Source organism: Rhincodon typus, chromosome 4 (assembly GCF_021869965.1).
Source record: "Rhincodon typus isolate 14 chromosome 4, sRhiTyp1.1, whole genome shotgun sequence".
Taxonomy (NCBI): domain Eukaryota; kingdom Metazoa; phylum Chordata; class Chondrichthyes; order Orectolobiformes; family Rhincodontidae; genus Rhincodon; species Rhincodon typus.
Window position 1 is genome coordinate 120,525,033 of NC_063335.1, and position 20,839 is coordinate 120,545,871.

The following is a 20,839-nucleotide window of genomic DNA, read 5'->3' on the forward strand; positions in this document are numbered from 1 at the left end:
GGGGGGGCAGAGGGGATCGGTTTGGGGGGCAGTGGGGGCGGAGGAGCAAGAGAGGGTCGGAGGCTGGGAATATGCTGGGGGGTGAAGAGGGGATGAGTGCTGGAAGTGTTGCGAAGGAAGGGCGGGAGGGTGGACAGGGGAGGGATGAGGGGAAGGGAAAGTGCGTCGGAGGAAAAGGAAAGAAGGGAGGGCGGAGAATCGCAGAGAGGGAGCAAAGTGCTTCAGCAATGGCGAAAGATATGATCCCCGGAGGCTGGTGCTGTCTCAGGAGGCCCCGGGCTTCAGTGCGATCAGTCGCTGAGGTGCGGGGCTGATTGAAAACAAATAAAAATTAATCAGGCAGAAATTTGTCCCGATCACAACACTTACTTGACTATTTGTTCTATCTTTGTTTCCCTGGGTGCTGGATCGCTCATGAGCTTCCAATGGAGCTCTCGGTTTAATCCTCCGCCTCCTCTCCCTTTCTCACACACCCTCCTTCAGACCAAACAGTGCGCCTGCGCCACTTTAGCCCCGCCCGCCACCAAACTGACCGAACCATTGTTCATCCAGCTCTACACCTTGTTATCTCAGGTTTTCCAGCATCTGCAGTTCCTACCATCTCTGACCGAATCATTCGGTTGACGGAAATGACGTAAGCACGATGGTTGGGCTGGAGTCAGAATCCGAACCCACCCAGGGAGAAAACTAGGCGCGTTGCACCTCGGGATACTGGAAGAGTCTGTCATCGGGTCATCCTGTGAGTGTGCGAGAGTCGCGTTGGTGATGGGAAGAGCGGGTGTGCGGGGTTGACTGTGGTGTGGAAGTGATGATGATGGTGGTGTTGGAGGAAGCGGCTGTTTAATGTCTGTTGGGGAGTTAGCACCAATCCTAGATCAGCCGTTGACCTGGCGGCTGCCTGCTCGATGACAGGCTGAATTTGTGTGATCTCTGCCGGAGGTGGGTCTCTTGAGAGCAGCTAAAGAGTTTTTGTGGCCTTGCCCCATCCTGTTACCTGACAGCAAGGGGACTGACTTTGCTTCCTCTATTTGCTCATGGGGCTGACTCACCACACTGTGCTCTACTTTCTGGTGTAGTTACCAGTTAAACTAACGTAGCTTGATCATTCGCATTCCATCTTGGCAGGTAACAAGTTCCTGTGGTGTGTAATTTGTACAGGTCGCCGATAGTTTGACAGATCTACGTGTGACTAAACAGCCGATAAACTCACGCGTTTTATAAGAATTCCCTTCGCCTCAGTTAAAATCAGATTACTTTCCTGCTATATTTTAAAATATAAGACGAACATTTATTGTTTGACGTTTGCCAGGAGGGCTATGGAAGAGAAGCTGAGATCTGGTTCTGTTAAGTTTTCGGAAGTTTCCAGACATTCCCATCTTCCATTCTCTCTCTTTCCACTTTTTTTTCCATTCTAGAAATTTTCAAATATCTCGGGACGTTTAAGCAATATATGAGGCTCTTTAGTATGACACTTTGTGCTTCTGATAGCCTACTTGATCTGTAGTGAAATTGTGATCAGTTAAGTTTGGACAGTGCAAAATTCCACTTGCGTGAAGTTAGCCATTCCTGCTAGTAAACTGGCACAACCAGAGAATGATCCCTATGATAAACTGAAGGTCTTTCTTGGTTCCTCTGAATTAGCTGAATTTGTACAAACTTTAATCTGACTACACCAACCAATTGGAGCAGAGTTGGGCCATGCTAGAGTGCAAAATCATGGAGTCAAATGCCATCATTTGACAACAAAAAATATTCTTGTGAAAGAATATTCAAACTTTTGAAGTGTGAGAGAGAAAGTGAAGTTAATGCAGCAAGTGAAAAACCAGAGCATGATGTGAAAAGCAGGCATTAACAAGTGGGTGATTGTACTCTTGAGTTTGTCAACAAATCTGAAGCACAAGGCAGACCTCTTCATAGAATCATAAAATCCCTACAGTGTGGGAGCAGGCCATTCAGCCCATCGAGTCCACACTGGCCCTCCGAAGAGCATCCCACCCAGATGCACCCTCTATCCTATCTCGGCATTTCCCACACTAGACACTATGGGCCATTTAGCACGGCCAATCCACCTAACCCACACATCTTTGGACTGTGGGAAGAAACCAAAGCGCCCGGAGGAAACCCACGCAGAAAGGGGGAAAATATGCAAACTCCACATAGACAACTGCCCGAGGTTGGAGTCAAACCTGGGCCCCTGGCGCTGTGAGGCAGCAGTGCTAACCACTGAGCCACTGTGCCGCTTGAAACAGTTTGAAAAGCAGGCATCCTCTCCTGAGAGAAAGAGGAAGAGAATGATTGCTTACCTGGTGATGAGAAATAAAAACCGAAAGAATTGCAGATGCAATGAATCAGGAACAAAAACAAAGTTGCTGGAAAAGCTCAGCAGGTCTGGCAACATCTGTGAAGGAAAAAACAGTTAACGTTTGGGTCCGGTGACTCTTCCTCAGAACTCAGATGATGACGAAGCTTTGCTAAAGTGGTTCAAGGTAGCTCGAGCAAAACTCATTCCCATTTCTGGTCCAGAGGGGAGTCATTGTGTTTTTATTTGTGTTTTTCTGACATCGAGCATGTGTTTGACATAGTCAAAAGTTAGATTGCCTAGAGGCCTCTTCTGCTATCTTGCAGTTCCACTTAACACAAATTTGTCGGTAGCCCCGTAATGATTTGAGTCCTATTGAGGATCACTGTATTTAAAAGTGACAGATTACAAATGTCACAAAATGAACATACATCTTTCGAAACACACACCCTTGATCTGGAAAAACAATAAATGAACTAGTTCTTGTCAATGTCACTCTTGTCCAGTTAGGGGTGGTTTGTTTATGTTGTAAGTGCTGGTTGATTTTGAGATTTGAGATTCTACATATAAAGCAACTTGGTATGAGATGGGCGCAATAAAAGCTACTTGTGGGAAGTAGTAGGAAATCCTTGTTGCTGAATAGCATTTCAGTATGTGGGGCATTGGTTGAGGTTGAACGAATGTTGCATTCTGGAGTGTATAATGCTGAGATGAAGTGTTGGCTGGCCTGCCAATCTGCAGTGCCATATTGTTAATTGACACATACTGCCTGGAAAATGGAATTTCTTTCACAAGTGGATTGGAGTGTAACATGACGCAGTAGATTTCTGTGTATGAGACAGTGTTGAGAAGTGAGTTGATAACTATTGATGGAGTTGAAAGGTAACTCCCAAGGTAACATGAAGTGGGCAGGACAATGGCTCAGTGGATAGCATTGTTGCCTTGCAGCGTCAGGGACCCAAGTTTGTTTCCAGCCTTGGGAAACTGTCTGTGTGGAGTTTGCACATTCTCCCAATGTCTGCCTACGTTTTGTCTGGGTGCTCCGGTTTCCTCCCACGGTCCAAAGATGCGGAGGTTAGGTGGATTGGCCATGCTAAATTGCCCATAGTGTCCAGGTATGTGCAGCTAGGTCAATTAACCATGGGGAATGCAGGGCTACTGATATGTGGTTGGTTGGGGGGGGGTGTTGCTGGATCTGGGTGGGATGCTCTTCGAAGGGTTGGTGTAGATCCAATAGGCCAAATGGCTGCTTTCCCGTTGGAGGTATTCTATGAGATGGAAATGAGAACGGTCACAGAAAAAAAATTACTCAACACTAATAGTCTTTGAAGAGTAATTAGGAGCAGGACACCTGGTTGTTTGTTTCACGCCTCTCCCTAGCCAAAGTGCCTCTGTGTTCCACCTGACCAGCAGAAGAAACAGTTTCCCAGGCATCAAGTGGTATATCTGTATTTCTTAACTACCTTGGCTAACATCAGTTAATTCAGCATGTCTAACTTGTATCTTTTGGCCTGTATGGCTTATTCTTATAACTACTTTAATGCTGAGATATCAAGGATCTGAATAGAATAATAATGTTAAATGTTGGGTTGTAACAGTAGAAACGCCATATTGGCTTAGTACTATGCAGCTGGGGATTCATTAGGAAACAGAGGCTTTGGCAGAATTGTTTTAACAGCTCCCTAAAATCTATTCACTATTTCACTATTCAGTGTGTATGACATTAATCTGCTTACTTCTCATTTGAAGGGGTAGAACAAAGGTTGTAGACTGATTCTATGGATGTGATAGTTGTTGTATGAGAAGAAATTGAGTAGAATGTGCCTATATTTTCTGAAATTTAGAAGAATGAGAAGTGAACTCACTGAAATTAGTTCTTCGAGGTTTAACTGGATAGATGATGAGAATCTGTTTCTCTTTGCTGAAGAGCAAGGCTTACAGCCTTGGAATAAGGATTCGGCTGTTTTGGAATGGTATGAGGAGATGTTTCTTTCCTCATAGGGTTTCCAATCAAGGAATCAGGTACTATGTGGGTAGTGCAGCAAAGGAGCACACTTGGAATATGTTTGGTTCTCTTGCTGTGACATCTTTTATAAGATCATAAAACGTAGGAACAGAAGCAGGACATTCAGCCCATCAAGTCAACTCTGTCATTCAGTGAGATCGTGGCTGATATGGTAATCCTCAACTCCACTTTCCTGTTTTCTTTTCCCCAGTAAATCTTGACTCACTTAAAATCTGTCTATCTCGGCCTTGAATATACTTAACGACCCAGCCTTGACGTTGATTTGTTATTTACTGGTTAATTGTTATTATATCCCTGTTAATATTAATTTTGCAAGTATAACTTATTTTTTGAAGCAATGTTTCATGCTGGACTGTCAAAGATTGCAGATTTTTTTCACGGTTTAACCTGCACTTGACAAATTGTTTAGATCACCTATACATAGAAAGTACCTGAGTAATAGTATAAAAAGAGCAATAGCAATAGTGTCCAGGAGCTTTGCCTCCAGAAATCAGAAGTGAAAGTATATTTGTTTAAGGTTTATTGCATGTGATTTATGTAGTGATAGCTATTGCAGGATCTCACTTTGCTTTTCCTTTTGTCATCCACAGTTACAGAGTGTTTCCAGAATGTTGGAGTCCTATGTGACTCCAATCTTGATGAGCTATGTGAACCGTTACATCAAGAATCTCAAGCCATCTGACCTTCAGCTATCATTATGGGGAGGTGATGCGGTTCTCAGCAAACTAGAACTGAAACTCGATGTACTGGAGCAGGTACAGATTTCATGTCAGACTTCCTTGAGTGAGCATCAATGATGAATGATGTTAATGCCTACTCAACCTGCATAATAAATTTTTGACCATGTGATTGTAGGTATTTTTGAGAATGACTGGTCAATGATGCTACGAGCCCTTAGGTTTCAGAGTTAATGCTCCTTTGATGCATTTGGAAATTCCCTCGATATGGAGGAATGCCTATTCAACAAACCAGTTGATAATTAGTTGATAATTGGTTGACCTTGCAAGTTTGCTCTGCATCTTTGGGCAAAGCCAATTTCAGTTCAGGTCAGCTAAACTGAGCAAATTAAAGAAAAGGTATTCTGTTTTCAGTTATTGGTGGCTAGATTTAAAGTGTGGCAAATGTTCATCCCTTTAACAACTTTCCTGATTGACTTTTAGAACAATGCATGTCGAGGGGGTATTGTGAAATTGTACATTTTTCTTTTTTAAAGATAGTAGCACAGAATCTGTCTTTCTGCAAGGAATTTACAATTCTGTACAATTCATGCTACTTGAGGAGCTAGCCCTCTTTATGGCTGTGTTGGCTTCAGACCAATTAACTTAGTTATTCATTATCCAGTTTAAAGATTATTCCTGAACATTGCATTATTCTAGATGCATTTGGTATAAATTGAAACATTCCTGTTGGAGCCATAAGTTAAAATGGCCTTGATCTTGTACTCAGCAGTGAAGTGGAGGTGCGTATTGCTAATTGCATGAGAAAACACCACCTAACTTGGTTGTAGGCTGCAGTGGGAACTTACTGTCTTGGTGAAACCATGCATTCTCTGACATCATGAGCTGAAGAATTGGACTTTGAAGTCTATCTTACAGTCTTTGAAGTAAAGGCCCATCTGCAGACCTTTGCTAAGTGTTTCTTGATATCATTCTATTGTTCTTTGTTGATTCAGTGTTCATCACAGTTCTTGTCCTCCTACAAACAACCTTGTCCCGCTATTTTTTTGTTCCTATATTCATTTATGGGTTGAGGGCGTCGTTGGCTAGGCAGCATTTATTGCCCCTCCCTAATTGCCCAGAGGGCAGTTCAGAATCAACCACATTGCTGTGGGTCTGGAATCACACGTAGGCCAGACCAGGCAAGGATAGCAGTTTCCTTCCCTAAAGCACATTAGTGAACCAGATGGGTTTTTCCAACAATCGACAATGGATTCATAGTCATCATTAGATTCTTAATTCATTGAATTCAAATTCCCCCATCTGCTGTGGCGAGATTCGGACCCGAGCCCCAGAATGTTATCCGGGTCTCTGGATTAACAATTCAGCAATAATACCACTAGGCCATCGCCTCCCCTTTTACTCTCTGATATTGGTGGGACTGAGAAGCTGGGTTGGGTGCAGCTGGGTGTGTGAGGGGAAGAGGGATGTTGGAGGAACTGGAAGATGTTCACATTTCTGTTGATTTAAAAGGCTGTGATTATTGAGTCATAGAGTTGTAAAGCACGGAAACAGACCCTTTCGTCCAACTCATCCATAATGACCAGCTATCCTAAATTAATCTAGTCCCATTTGCCAGCATTTGACCCATATCACTGTTAAACTCTTCCTTTTCATGTACCCTTCCAGATGCCTTTTAAGTGTTGTTATTGTACCAGCCTTCACCAATCTGTTACCCACCTTAACCAATGACCTGTACAACTACAATGTGACCTCCCAACCCCTATACTCAATGTACTGAGTGTACCAACTGTCTTTACGTTTAGTGGGAGCAACCTTAAATTAATCAACATTAACACTTGGTAGGAGTAGGGAAACCATTGGTGCTGGGGGAAATTATTCACAAGTCCTGGTGAAAGCATCAGTGTTAGTTTTCTTGGTGCCTATTCAGGCACACCAACGCTTCTAGATTTGAGTGTAAATGAGCCCTCCAGAAGTTGTGGTAATGTTGCGGGCCTCATATTTGCAGAAGTTGCTGTAATTGAGGCATTATGTTTCTCACTTGTTTGAAGGCTTGACATGATGCACTGCCCACGGTAGTAAGATAACGCTGCACAGTAATTGACAGAGCCTTGTTTCATTTGATCAGCTGGTCATTGACCCTCCTTTTTTGTTCTCCTTTGTTTTCAGATCTCCCCTTTGACACAAATATTTCCTTCTGACACAGAAAGTAGGAACAGAAGTAGGCCATTGGGCCCTTTGAGCCTAATCTTGGCTGATCATCAAATTCCATACCCTGTTCCAACTATCTACTTATACCATTTGATCCTTTTAGTCCAAAGAACCATAGCTGACTCCTTATTGAAACATTCAATGTTTTGGCCTCAACCACTTTCTGAGGCAGAGAGTGAAGAAATTTCTCCTTATCTCAGTTGATAGTGGCCTATCCCATATCCTTAAACTGTGACCCTGGTTCTGGATGCCCCTATCATTGGGAACATTTTTACTGCTTTTAACCTGTTAATTCTGTTAAAATTTTATAGGTTTCTGTGATGTTGCCCTCATTCTTCTAAATGCCAGTGAATACAGTCTTAGCCAATCCAGTCTCTCGCCACATGCCAGTCCTCTTGTCCTAGGTATCAGTCTCGCACAGCTTCATTGTACTCTGTCCATCGTCAGAACATCGTTCTTAAGATAAGGAGACCAGAAACCACAATACTCTAGGTGTGGTCACACCAAGGCTCTCTAGAATTGCAGCAATATACCCCTTCTACTATATTTGAATTCTCTCATTATAAAGACCAACATACTATTTACCTTCTTCACCAATTGCTGCACCTGCTTACTTTCAGCAATTGGTCTACAAAGACACGAAGATTTTGTTGCATGTCATTCTTTCCCAATCTATTGCCATTCAGATAATCTGCCTTCCTGTTTTTGCTACCAAAGTGGACAATCTCATATTTATCCACATGTTACTTTATCTGCTATGTATTTGCCCACTCACTGATGCATCTTTGTATACTCCTCATAGTTCACCCTCTCACCCAGTTTTGTGCTGTCTGCAAACTTGGAGATATTACATTTAGTTCCCCCACCTAAATCATCAGCATATATAGCGAATTGCTGAGGTCCAAGCACTGATCCTTCTGGTACCTCACTAGTCACTGGCTACCACTTGGAAGAAAATCTATTTATTCCTATTATATGTTTCCTGCCTGCCAACCAGTTCACTACCCGTAACAGTACACTATCTCCGAACTCATGGACTTCAATTTTGCATGCTAGTTTCTTATGTGTGAACTTATTGAAAGCCTTCTGAAAGTCCAAGTAAACCACATCCACTGACTCCCCCTTATCAACTCTACGTTACATTCTTGAAAAGTTTCAGTAGCTTTGTTAAGCGTGATTTTGCATTCCTAAACCCATGCTGAAACTATCTGATCCTGTTACTGTATTCCAGTGCTTTGCTGTTAAATCTTCTGCAATGAACTCAAGAATATTTCCTACGACCAATGTCAGGCTAACAGGAGTATAATTCCTTTTATGAGTAATGGGTTACATTAGCCACCCTCCAATCCATAGGGATCCTTCCGAAGTCTGTAGAATCTTGAAAGTTGACCACTATTTTTAGGGCCACTTCCGTAAGTACTCTAGAAAGCAGATTATTGGGCTCTGGGGATTTATTGGCCTTTAATCCCATCAATTTCCCCAACTCTATTTCCCTACTAATATATAATACAATAAAATATTGATTTCCCTCAGTTTCTCCCTCTCACTAGACAATGTGTTTTCCAACATTTTGGGACATTATTGGTGTTTCTCCTTTACAAAGACAGAACCAAAATATGAATTTACTTGGTCTGCCATCCCTTTGTTCCCCATTATACTTCCCCCTGTATCTGACTGTAAGGGATTTGCATTTGTTTTATATAATTGTTTTTCTTTTCACATATCGTTCACGATTCGTGTGTATGTTCCTGGTGGCTTACTCTCATTCTATTTTCCACCTCTTTATCCTCCTTTGCTGAAACCTTAGCTGCTCCCAATACTCAGATCTGCTGCTTTCTTTGACTAATTTGTATGCCCCATTCTCAGATCTAATACTATCCCTAATTCCCCTTGTTAGCCATTGTTGGCCACCTTTCCCATTTTATTTTAACTTTATCCCACCTGATTCTGCATTTTCTTCCAATTTTCGCTGACTCTCTAGTGTTTGAGTCACTTCTGGCCGAACCCACAATTCCTTTAGTTGAACCATTGACATAATCCTGGGTGCCTGTGAGGCATGTGGAATGATTGTCCAAATGTAATCTTGCTGCCTTAGTTTAAAGTCCAAGGGACTGACCTTCACACCTCACTCATTAGAAGTTAATCTCTCTGCCACCTTTTCAGTCTGCACTGCCACTGCTCCAGCCCTATTAGAAGTTCACTAACTTATGACCCCTCTGTATGGTTTTGAGCAAAAAAAAACTTTACTGTAAAAAATTAGAACTGTAATGCAATCTGCAATTTATGCAACTTGTAGCTAACATTCAGAGTTAACTTGAGGTAAATATGGGTAACAGACAAAATGTTGATTAATATGCCATGGAGCACATGAAATAACAAATGTGGTCAAGACAGATCCCATGCATTTGTCAGCAATCCCCGTCCAGACATTAGCAATATGTGGGTCATCAAATCTCCTTACATTTTCTAAATCCTCTTTTGAAGACCTAGCTTTGGAATTCCTTCGAACCGCTTCATTATGGACTGCCTCAATGACTGTGTACATTCTGGTAGTTCACTGTCCCTGTGGGCCTGTGCTCCCTTGGATCTGGAAACTGCAACTTTCAGACACAATATCAGCTTGTGTGCAGGCCACTAGCTTCACTGCACTCCCCCCGCTCCCCCCAAAAATAAAATTTTCGATGAGCAGGAATCTTGTTCAATTGCGTCTAAAAAATACTGCTAGAAACTCCAGAAGAGTCGTGCTAAACTTGAAATGTGAACTATATTTCTCTCCACAGAGTGGAGACCTGCGGAGTTTCTCCAGCATTTTCTATATTTGTTTAATATTCCTTTGTGCTAGGTATGAACCCAGCCAGTAGAGAGTTTTTCCTTGTTGATCATTGATTCCAGTTTTGCAACAGTTTCTTGATGCCATACTCCATCAAATGCAGTCTTGGTGTCAAGGGCACTCATTTTCCCTTGCCATTTGGGAATCAGTTCCTTTATTCCATGCCTGGACCAAAGTTGTATGAGGTCAGGAGCTGGGTGGCCTGGTTGTACAGGACATTGATAAAGCCATTTTTGAAGGACTGTGTACAGTTCTAGTCACCCTGCTATAGGAAGGGTATTATTAAATTGGGGAGGGTTCAGAAAAGATTTACCAGGATATTACCGGAACTGGAGGGCTTGAGTTATAAGGAAAGGCTGGAGAGGCTCGGACTTTTTTCACTGGAGCATAGGATGTTGAGGGATGGGATTACAGAGGTTCATAAAATCATGAGGGGCATAGATAAGGTGAATAAGAAAGAATATTTCCCTCGGGTTGGTGAGTTCAAAACTAGGGGTAATATTTTTCTGGTGAAAAGAGAAAGATTTAAAAGGGACCTGAAGGGCAACTTTTTCACATTGAGGGTTCCTATGTGAAATGAACTGCCAGAAGAAGTGGTAAATGCAGGTACAGTTACAACATTTAAAAGACATTGAATAGGTACATGAATAGAAAAGGTTTACAGGGATATGAGCCAAATGCAGGAAAGTGGGACTAGTTTAGTTTGGGACACTTGGTTGCCATGGACGAGTTGGACCGAAGGATCTGTTTCTGTGCTGTTAGGCTCTATGATTCTAAGTGTCAGTAAGCAGGTTATTTCTGAGCAAACTTCCACACAATGAACACATTATTTCTCAGTAAACATCATAGTGAGTTTAATTTTAATCTTATTGTTATTTTCAGGAGCTAAAATTGCCATTCACTTTCTTGAGTGGACACATTCATGAGTTAAGGATTCATGTGCCATGGACGAAGTTGGGCTCTGAACCTGTTGTTATTACCATAAACACTATGGAATGTATCCTGAAGCTTAAGGATGACGTACATGTGAGTTAACTTTGGTTATTTGTTTTTGTTGATGTCTGCAGCTTATCAAAACATGTAAAAATTCTTGTAACTCCTGAACTCTTTGAGAGGAAATTGTGTTTTGTGTGTGGTGGCAGTTTGAAGTCTAATTTGTATGTATGGATAGGAATCAGGAACTGCCTTCAATGAAGGTCGACTTTAGGAAGATGTGATAAATCAAAGAGCTAAGGGAAGGCTGGAAGGAAAACATCAACATTGGAAATGATGAACAGGCAATGACAATATGAGATAGAGACCATAAATCTTAAGTGTAAATCAACAGGTGAGGCCAGAGATTACAAAAATTGGACAAAATTAAAGGCTCTGTATCTGAATACACATCACATTTGAAACAAAACTCATGAAGTTAACGCATAATTTGGTAGCCATTATAGAGATGTGGCTGGAGGATGACATTCAATATTGAACAGTACATGATATTCAAGAATGATGAGAAGCTCGGAATAGATGGAGAATAGCTTTGTTAATTAATAATAATATTAATACATTGGAGAGGGAAACCATGATGCGGAAATGGTTTGGGTAGAGATGCAAAGTGATAAACAAAAAGAATCTCTTTTGGGAGTACTGTGTATGACAGTTATCACATGATAGGATGGAGATGGAGAAATCATGGGAGCTTGAATTAAGATATGGTGATGATCATGGAGGTTTTTAATCGGCACACAGACTGGTAAAATGAGATAGGCAAAAGTGGCCTATTTGAGGAATTCATCATGTTTTTGAGAGATTTTCTTAGCACGGTGCATTCTGGAGATGAGCAGAGAACAAGCTGCACTGGACCTGGCTTTGTGCAGTGTGGTAGGATTAATTAATGATCTCACAGTGAAGGCACCCTAAGTAACAGTAATCTAATTATAATTCTGTTTTGTTTAGTTTGAGGAAAAGGTCCAAGATTCATATTTTAAACTTAAATAGTTTAAACATAATTAGGTTATTTTCTGGTTAGCAAGATGTGGTGAATAGTGCTGGTCCCTCAACCTTTTGCAAGTTAAGGTAATGACTTGGATGAAAGGTCAGAAGGTATGCTTGCTAAATTTACTGCCAACAAAACTAGGTTGGAAAGAAAATTGGGAAGAGGGCATATGGAGGCCTCAAAGGCGTAAAGATAGGTGAAGTGAGTTGGCAAATGAAGTATAATAAGGGAAAATGTAAAATTGTCAATTTTGGCAGGAAGAGTTAAAAAGAAGCATAAACAGATATTGCTGGAGAAACCCATCAGGCCTGGCAGCATTTGTGGAGAGAAAGCAGAGTTCATTTTTCTTGTTCTGAAGAAGGGTCAGTGGATTTGAATTGTTAACCAGTTCTGAGGAAGGGTCACTGGACCCGAAACGTTAACTCTGTTTTCTCCTCCACAGATGCTGCCAGACCTGCTGAGCTTTTCCAGAAACTTTGTTTTTGTTCCTGATTTACAGCATCTGCAGTTCTTTTGGTTTTTATTTTGTTAACTTTGCTTTCTCTCTATAGATGCTACAGAGCTGCTGAGTTTCTCCAGCAATTTCTTCAGATCTTCAGCATCTGCAGTTCTTTGTTTTATTTTAAACAAAGCATGTTTTCTAAAGGGTGAGAGTTTGCAGAGCTCTGAAATGCAGAGGGTTCTGGGTGTTCTAGTGCAATGATAGCTTAAAAGTTATTATAGAGATATAGCCCATAATTAGGAAAGCTAATACAAATCATTGTCAGGAGAATTTAATTTCAGAGGTGATGCTTTGTTTATACAGGGCATTGATGAGATCACATCCACAGTATTGTGTACAGTATTGGTATCCTTATTTGAGCAGGGAGCTACATGCGTTGGAAGCCATTCACAGAAGGTCTTGACAGGGTATTTGTGTACTATTGTGAGAGAATATATAACAGGGTCACTTTTTAAAAATAAAAGACTCATTTAAACTACACAGGAAAAAACTTTTTATCTTAGGGATGAGTCCTTGGAAGTCACTTTGTTGAAAGACAATGGAAGAAGAAGCTTTGAGCATTTTAAAAGTAGAAGCAGATACTTTATAAGCAAGAGGTTGAAAGGCTTTTGGGGCTATGTGGGAATGTAGCGTAATCAGAAAAATGATGCCCTTATTGAATGCTGGTGTGGGCTTGAGGGCTGAGTGGTGTCTTCTTGCTCCTAATTCGTATGTTTGTATGCTTATATACCATAATTTCAGAGGGCAGAATAGGGTAGTATCAATGGACAAAACATATCAGAATGTTTCTGAATTAAAATTGAAATGCAAGTTGAAAAGCAGTACTAGGACGACTTTTTTTAATAGAATGGGCAGGAAACCGGTTGATGGAACTTGATATGGGGACGTGGGAGAGCATTTAGTTGTGAGCTTAGGATGGAGTGTAGTCGCCTTGGAGAAAGGTGTTTGAGGTGAGATTTGAGAATGGTGAATAAGACAGTGAAGGACCTGGATTTGATAGATGTCGAAAAACACTTTCTGTTAGCTAATAGTATAGTGTCTGAGGGCACAACTTTAAGGTTTTAGGATGAGATGCAGAGGAATAGCTGGAATTCCTTTTATATGCAGCTAGTGGTTATTATCTGGAACTCGCTGCTGGTGATGGCAGTGGAAGTTGAGAAAGAAATTAGATAGGCACTTAAAGGAAATAAATTTACAGGGCTATAGGAACTGAGCAGAGTGTGGAACTTGATAGATTATAGGTCTGATCCTTTAATTATGGATAGCAATGGAAGAAAAAATATGTAGATGAAATATGGAGATAAGTAGGAATACTGTTTTAAAATGATTGCAATAGTAGATTTTAGTGACTACTGGATATCCCAAAGTGTTTTCAACAAAATAGAATTTGAAGTTGCAGCAATGTGGGAAAAATGTTGATCAATCTTTGTACAACACGTACACACACAGTTGCAATGTGATACCAACCAGATAACCTGTTTGTGTCATGCTGATTTTAAAAATAACTTCAATGGGGTAAAAGCCTTGATGACCATCCAGCATTTGTTGCCAATCCCAATTTGTCCTTGACTGAATGGTTTGCTTGACCATTTTAGAGGGCAGTTAAAAGTCGCCAACATTCCTGTCGGTCTGGATGTATTCGTCTGTAGGCCAGACCAGATAAGGATGGCAGATTCTTTCCCCCTAAAATACTTCAGTGAGCAAATCAATTTTTATGAATAATATAAAACAAAGAACTGCATATGCTGGAGATCTGAAACAAAAACAGAAATTGCAGTGGAAACTCAGCAAATCTGGCAGTATCTGTGGGAAGAAAGCAGGATTAATGCTTCAAGTCTGGTGATTCTTCATTCGAACAGAGTTTTATGAAAATTGATGTTAGTTTCATGGCTCACATCAGAGACCAGCTTTCAGTTCCAGATATTATCAGTTGAATTTGAATTGCACCAGGAGGTATGATTTGAATTTGAACCCTTTTCCTCACCATTAGTCTGGGCCTCTGGGTTTCTAGGCCAATGACATTCCACCACCATCCTCCATGCCATGTGAGAGGATACAATCAAAAAGTGGAGCCAGTTAGCAATGTGGTAGCTTCTCAAGAGTTGATTGAAGTGGGTAATGATGATGCACTGAATTATCTCCTGGACTCCAGTTTAGTGTCTGTGTCAATGATACTAAAAAAGGAAGCGTAGAAATATTTCTCAGGCCTGTAGTGATTGTAACAAGGTCAGTCAGGTGGACCTCATAGAATATGAGTTCCCTGTTTGGGGCTTTTATCTGGTTCAATCAGGGAGCCTTGGCTGACAGATTATAACAGGAATGTTAGACATCCTGTTCACTCTAAGAGATGGCCCTGAGAGAGCTGGATCAGTGTCAAGGATTCTGCGCTTGTACGTAAAGGGTGCCTTGCTGACGCGATACTGGTTTCTGTGGAGGTATTTCAACACCTGTAATAGGTGCAGGATATAAATTAGTTGGTGGCAAAAAAGTGGCAGATAAAATTCACTTTCATCAAACGTGAGGCAGTAGATTTTGGTTAACCAAGGTAATTACTCTTTCAATTGTTGCAAGAAGGGTGATATGGGTGAGAAGTGGGAATTGAGAGATCAAATTCACAAGGCTTCCAAAGCAGTGAGTTGATGATATCTCATGACACACTGGATTCTTTGGCAAGAGGTATGGGATATTTTGGATAAGAGATAACGTTGAATCCACTGTGTGTAACATTTTCAATAAGACCAAAGTTGGAGCTGAATTATGCTGTACACTGTGTTTGTAAAGGTTATATGAATGAAGTTGGGACTGAACCAGAGACAATGTTAGCATTTATGTCTCCATTCTAGTTGACGGATTGATATTGGAATGGGGCAGAAACATGCAATTCAATTTGTTTTTTTTCTTTATTCTTTTGTGAGATGAGGACGTGACTGACTGGGCAGCATTCGTTGCCCATCCCTAATTGCCCAGAGGACAGTTCAGAGTCAGCCACATTGCTATGGGTCTGGAGTCACATGTAGGCCAGACCAGGTAAGGATGGCAGTTTCCTTCCCTAAAGGGCATTAGTGAACCAGATGGGTTTTTCCTGACAATCGACAATGTATTCATGGTCATCATTAGTCTGTTAGTTCCAGATATTTTTTATTGAATTCAAATTCCACCATCTGCCGTGGTGGGATTTGAACTTGGATCCCCAGAACTGTATCTGGGTCTCTGGATTAACAGTCCAGTGATAATACCACAAGGCCATTGCCTCCCTCTCTTGTTTGTGTGTAAGATAAATATCAAAATGGACTGGCTGAACTAAATGACTGGTTGCTATGTTGTAATTTCTTATTGTTCTCTCCAATTCTATTTAATTTCCAACAGCAGGCATGATTACAGTGTTAGAAATAGTTACAGAAAAAAATAAAGCAATATGGTAATGAGCTCCAGTTTTGAAGAATTTGTAGGAAAGAAATATTCCCTGAACTAGAAATTTCAGCATTAACTCATGACTTTGATGGTCAAAATGGGAAAATATTTTGAAATATGCCTCTTACCCCATTACATGTTTCTTTCCTATTACTTACTCACGGTGCAAATGATCAAATGTAGTCTCACTTGTATCAAGCAGGTGGTCATTGTTCCAGAGCAAAAAGAGAAATTCGGAGATATTAGCTTGAACTTTTCACTTGATAAATGCAAACTCATTATAGGAAGTAAATGTAGTGGAACGGTGGAAAATCATAATTGTAGGGAATTAATTTTCACCAAATACTGTGCTTGTAAAACTTATTATTTGAAATTACTGTTTTTCAGCAGTTTTCTAATTGCTCGACTGCTGATTTCTTAATAAGCACATGAAATATTTTTACATTGTTTTAAAAATCTGTTGAATTTGGTCAGAGCTGGATGTTAGGTTCAGTTGTACTTGAATATCCCGTGTTGCCACTAACTTAATTTTTTAAAGTGGAAAATTGAAATACCATTGTATATAATGTAAAACCAAATGAAACTACATTGAATTTGTGCACCTCTTTTCAAATGTTTATAATTTGACCCTTGGATTTTTGTATAAGTGGTGCATTTTGGAGAAAGCATGCCACCCGTGTAGTTAGCACTGCTGGAAAACATTTTTTTGCATAAAAAGAACCCTTTTGGGATACTGTGTACTTCAGTGTAAAGGTGAATGTTTCAAGGCCAGATGTCCCAAGAGAAGCCCATTTTTGGTGAAGCCAATTATAGATAAATATACAGGCAGCAGAAGTAGATTTGGAACATATGACTTTGAACATTACAGAACCAACGTTTGATCTTGTACCATGCAGATGGCTACTGGCATAAAGATCAGGTTTCCTACTTGGAGGAAAATTTGAACTTGAATTTAGTGCTGCATACAGTGTTGGATCAAAGGTCAATGAAGTAGAAAACTCTAAAAACAAGTATTTGTTACAGATGTTTTAAACCTCTTGGTTAACATTTGAGTTTGGAAAATTGCTTGTGACGTTTGGACAAATTATCCAGTGGTATGCAGATCCCCAGAGGCTAATGGCTGGGTCTTACTGAAGTTTGACTTCTTTCCTCTTTCTCCCCCTCACCACCACTCCCCTCCCCCTCCAGCACCCCACAATACAACTGCCTTTTATGGGAAGGAATCTGTTAGATTATTTTTTCCTTCAAACTTGAGGTTCAAATATTTTATGCAATCCCATTTTTTCTTTTTATTTAAAATATTCCAGAACCCAATTTTTAAATTGTTTTTCTTCTGCTTCAGAGCTGGCCTCTTTCCTGATGAACCTGGTGTTCTCTTTGTCTGAGACAGAACCTCCTTCAAGATAATTATCCCTTGGCTGAATTGTCAATTTTGTTTTTAATGCCTACTGAATAATATAGGAAAGACAACTTTGTATTTTGGCGATTGTCGGAGTGACAGCATGTGGTTTATGCGTGTGTGCATGCTGAGCGTGCAATATTACGAAGAGGTGATGAAAAGTGAGGGTTATTAGAGCTAGTGAAGGAAGATTTTACTTTAGGCACAGAGTGTCAGTATTAAATAATCTTGGGGTCAAGTATAGCATGGTCCAGATGTAGATACAATTCCTGTAAAATTGCCCCAACAATATGCAGAAAGTGTCAACTTTAGACGATGATGTAATTGTGTTAAGTTTTCCACCTTCTAAACCAGTAATTTTAATAGCCTCCCTTTGTGAGATTGTCAGGAATTGTGAACACTTTTGTGCTGAGGCTTTGTTGCTTTTAAAGGATTTGTGTTAGGACTGACAACATTCGTAATATTCCTGTACAGGAGAGAATATTCCTTTAATCTGACTGCTTTAACCCTGAATTTTAGGAATGATGGAACAAAATTGTAATCCCACCCCTCAAAATTTGTTGTCTGAAGATTTCTAAAAATCTGCAGATTATTTTTAATGAAAGTTTGTACTTGATCAAGTTTGTATGTAAATCATTATCAGCGGTTAAATTGATTCAAGTAGGTTTTCAGTTTGAGATTTCAACCTACTGTACATCTTCAAATACTGAAATCAAAATGATAATTTACTGTTAATAGTCCATTATGCTATTGGTGTAGCTGTTAGGCTTGTGGCACCAGTGACACTGAGTCACCTCTGAGTTAGAAGATGGTGGGTCCAAGTCCCAAAGTAAGCACATGATCTAGGTTGAAAGTGCTGTCCCCATAAGTTTGTTGCAGACTGCAGGTTGTAATGATCAAGTTACAGTGAAGAAAAGATATGTATTTATATTGTGACTTGTATGCTTTAAGACATTCAAGATGCTTTTCAGTGAATTAAGGAAAATATAGGTAGTGTTGTGATTTTTGAAATCCAGTTGCTGATTTATGAACATCAAGAGCTTACAAATATCAATTAGATCATGACTAGCTAATTTGTTTTCATGTCTCAGGAGTATATATGATGGTTAGGACACTGGGGAGAACTTGAAAGTGCTACTGCATCTTTTACTTATACCTCGTGTCCCTTTCTATGAGTTTTTACAGTTCAGTTTGAAGTCTGAATGAGGCACACCAAATCTACATGAAATGCTTTTATGCATTCTACTTACCTTGGTTTTTGTTTTATTTCAATGTTAATAATACAAAATGTTCAATCATTTTCATTAGATTTAGTTTGAAAGTAACACCAATGCAAGTTAGTGTCAGCTATGCTGAGCAACGTGTTTTATAATGAGATGCAATATAAAATATAAGATTTGAAAATTATTTATTGGAAAGCCACTTCCAACAGGCAATAGCATGAAGATATTATCACTGAATGAGTAATATAGAGACCTTGGCCAATGCTGTAGGGACTTGGGCTTCAACATCAACACCGCAGATGGTGAAATATGAATTAATTTAGTGAACCTTGAATTTTCAGCTTTGTAATGGTAACTGGGAAACTACTGCCCATTGTCTTAAAAAAAATCTGCTACCCTCTGGTAATCTCCTCTGCCCTGAAACTCTTCGACCACATACTCAAGCAAACCCGGTACTACAGCCTCATCTCCTTTCTCAGTACCTGTCTACGGAACTGGATCAGCCCCAAGGGACTCCAATCTGAAGAAGAGTCCCAACCCGCAACGTCAACTTTTCTGCTTGTCTGATGCTGCCTTACCTACTGTGTTCCTCCAGCTCCATACTGTGCTGTCTCTGACTCCAGCATCTGCAGTTTTTGCTGTCTCTGCTACACTAATGTCTTTTTAAGAAAGTAAAATTTGCCATCCTCATGTGAGCTCACCTACACATGAATGTAGCAAAATGGTTGACTCTTAAATGCTTTCTGAAATAGCCAAATAAGCCCCTGAGTTGTGTCTAATTACTGCAAAATCTGATACAAAGACTAAAACCTGACAATCCAATCAACATTGACCAAGCACTGGATGTGACATTGGTGCATTCAACCTTGCTGATCCCAAGAGGTTGCCCTTACAAACATCTGGTGCCAAAATTTAGAGAGCTGCCCCACAGATTTGTTGACTATCAGCCTGACATAGTCATTCTTGCAGAATCAAACCTCATGGGTAATGTCCCAGATATGATCATTGCCATCCCTGGGGATGTCCTGTTCCACTATCAGGCCAGACCCACCAAAGCTGACAGCATTGTGTGGTATACCATCAAGAGAGAGTTGCCCTCAACATTGACTCTGGAGTCCATGAAGTCTTGTGGCATCAGATCAAATATGGATAAGAATACTTCCTGTTCATTACCATGTCCTTCCTCTTCCCCTCAGCTGATGAATCAGCTCCTCTCCATGTATAGGATGCATTAAGGATGGCTAGGGCACAGGATGTTTTCTGTATTCCTTGCTTAAAATAGAAGAGTTGATTCATTTTCCTTTCTTCTTTTTGAAGGATGTAATTATGACAACTTTTTATCTGTTTGGCTTTATGCAATTGACTTGCGTAGTCAGTGTAACTTTGGGCTGTAGTGTCGACTGATGGATGTAGATAGGGATTATTTGCACTTCATGAGTGGAATAGAATTTTTTAAGAGACAATGTAAGTGATCCTGGGATGCAGCTTGAAGACTTCTGTATCTTTTGCAGAGACATTTCATAAGATGGTCCTAGGAATCGAAACCTTCACTTAACAACAAAGTTCGGAGCAGTTGGGACTGCTTTCGTTGGAGAAGAGAAAGTTGAGAGGAGATTTAAAAGAGGCGTTCAAAATAACAAGGACAGTGCAGATGGCGAGAAACTGTTGCCATTTAAGGTAGTTGGCAAAGAAACAATGGAGGCATTAGGAAAAAAGTTTTTGTACAGGAAGAATCTGTTCTGCACCACCTGGACATGGTGGATACAGGCGAACATGAGATATATATGTATAATAAGAAAGAAGGTAGTGACAAAATAGGAAATTATAGGCTGGTATTAGGGAAAATGCTACAGTCCATGATAAAAGATTTAATAGCAGAGCATTTGGAAACAGTGACAGAGTTAGACAGAGTCAGCATGAATTTACAAAAGGGAAGTCATGCTTTACAAATCTGCTGGAGTTTTTTGAGGACATAACTAGTAAAGTTCATACAGGAGAGCCAGTAGGTGTGGTTTGCTTGAACTCTCAGAAGGTTTTCAATATTCAATATTTAGAGAGATAATCATGAAAAATTAATGCACATGGGATTGGGACAGTGTACTGATGTGGATAGAGAATTGGAAATTGAGTAGTAATAAATGGAATCAGAGACAGTAGGAACTGCAGATGCTGGAGAATCCGAGACAACAAGGTGCAGGGCTGGATGAACACAGCAGGCCAAGCAGCATCATAGGAGCAGAAAGGCTGATGTTTCAGGCCTAGACCCTTCATCAGAAAAGC

The 20,839-nt window shown here is 40.4% G+C and overlaps 1 protein-coding gene across 1 annotated transcript in view; it reads left to right on the plus strand.

Annotated features, from left to right (window-relative positions):
- Positions 1-752: 752 nt before the first annotated feature.
- The window catches only part of LOC109919304 (intermembrane lipid transfer protein VPS13B-like), a 275,649-nt gene continuing 255,562 nt past the window's right edge, over positions 753-20,839 (plus strand). Inside the window, exons 1-3 of the mRNA XM_048596096.1 lie at positions 753-939; positions 4,916-5,080; positions 10,926-11,069. Coding sequence (XP_048452053.1) covers positions 4,934-5,080; positions 10,926-11,069 — 291 coding nt within the window. The 5' untranslated portion in view covers positions 753-939; positions 4,916-4,933. The remainder of the gene's footprint in view (positions 940-4,915; positions 5,081-10,925; positions 11,070-20,839) is intronic.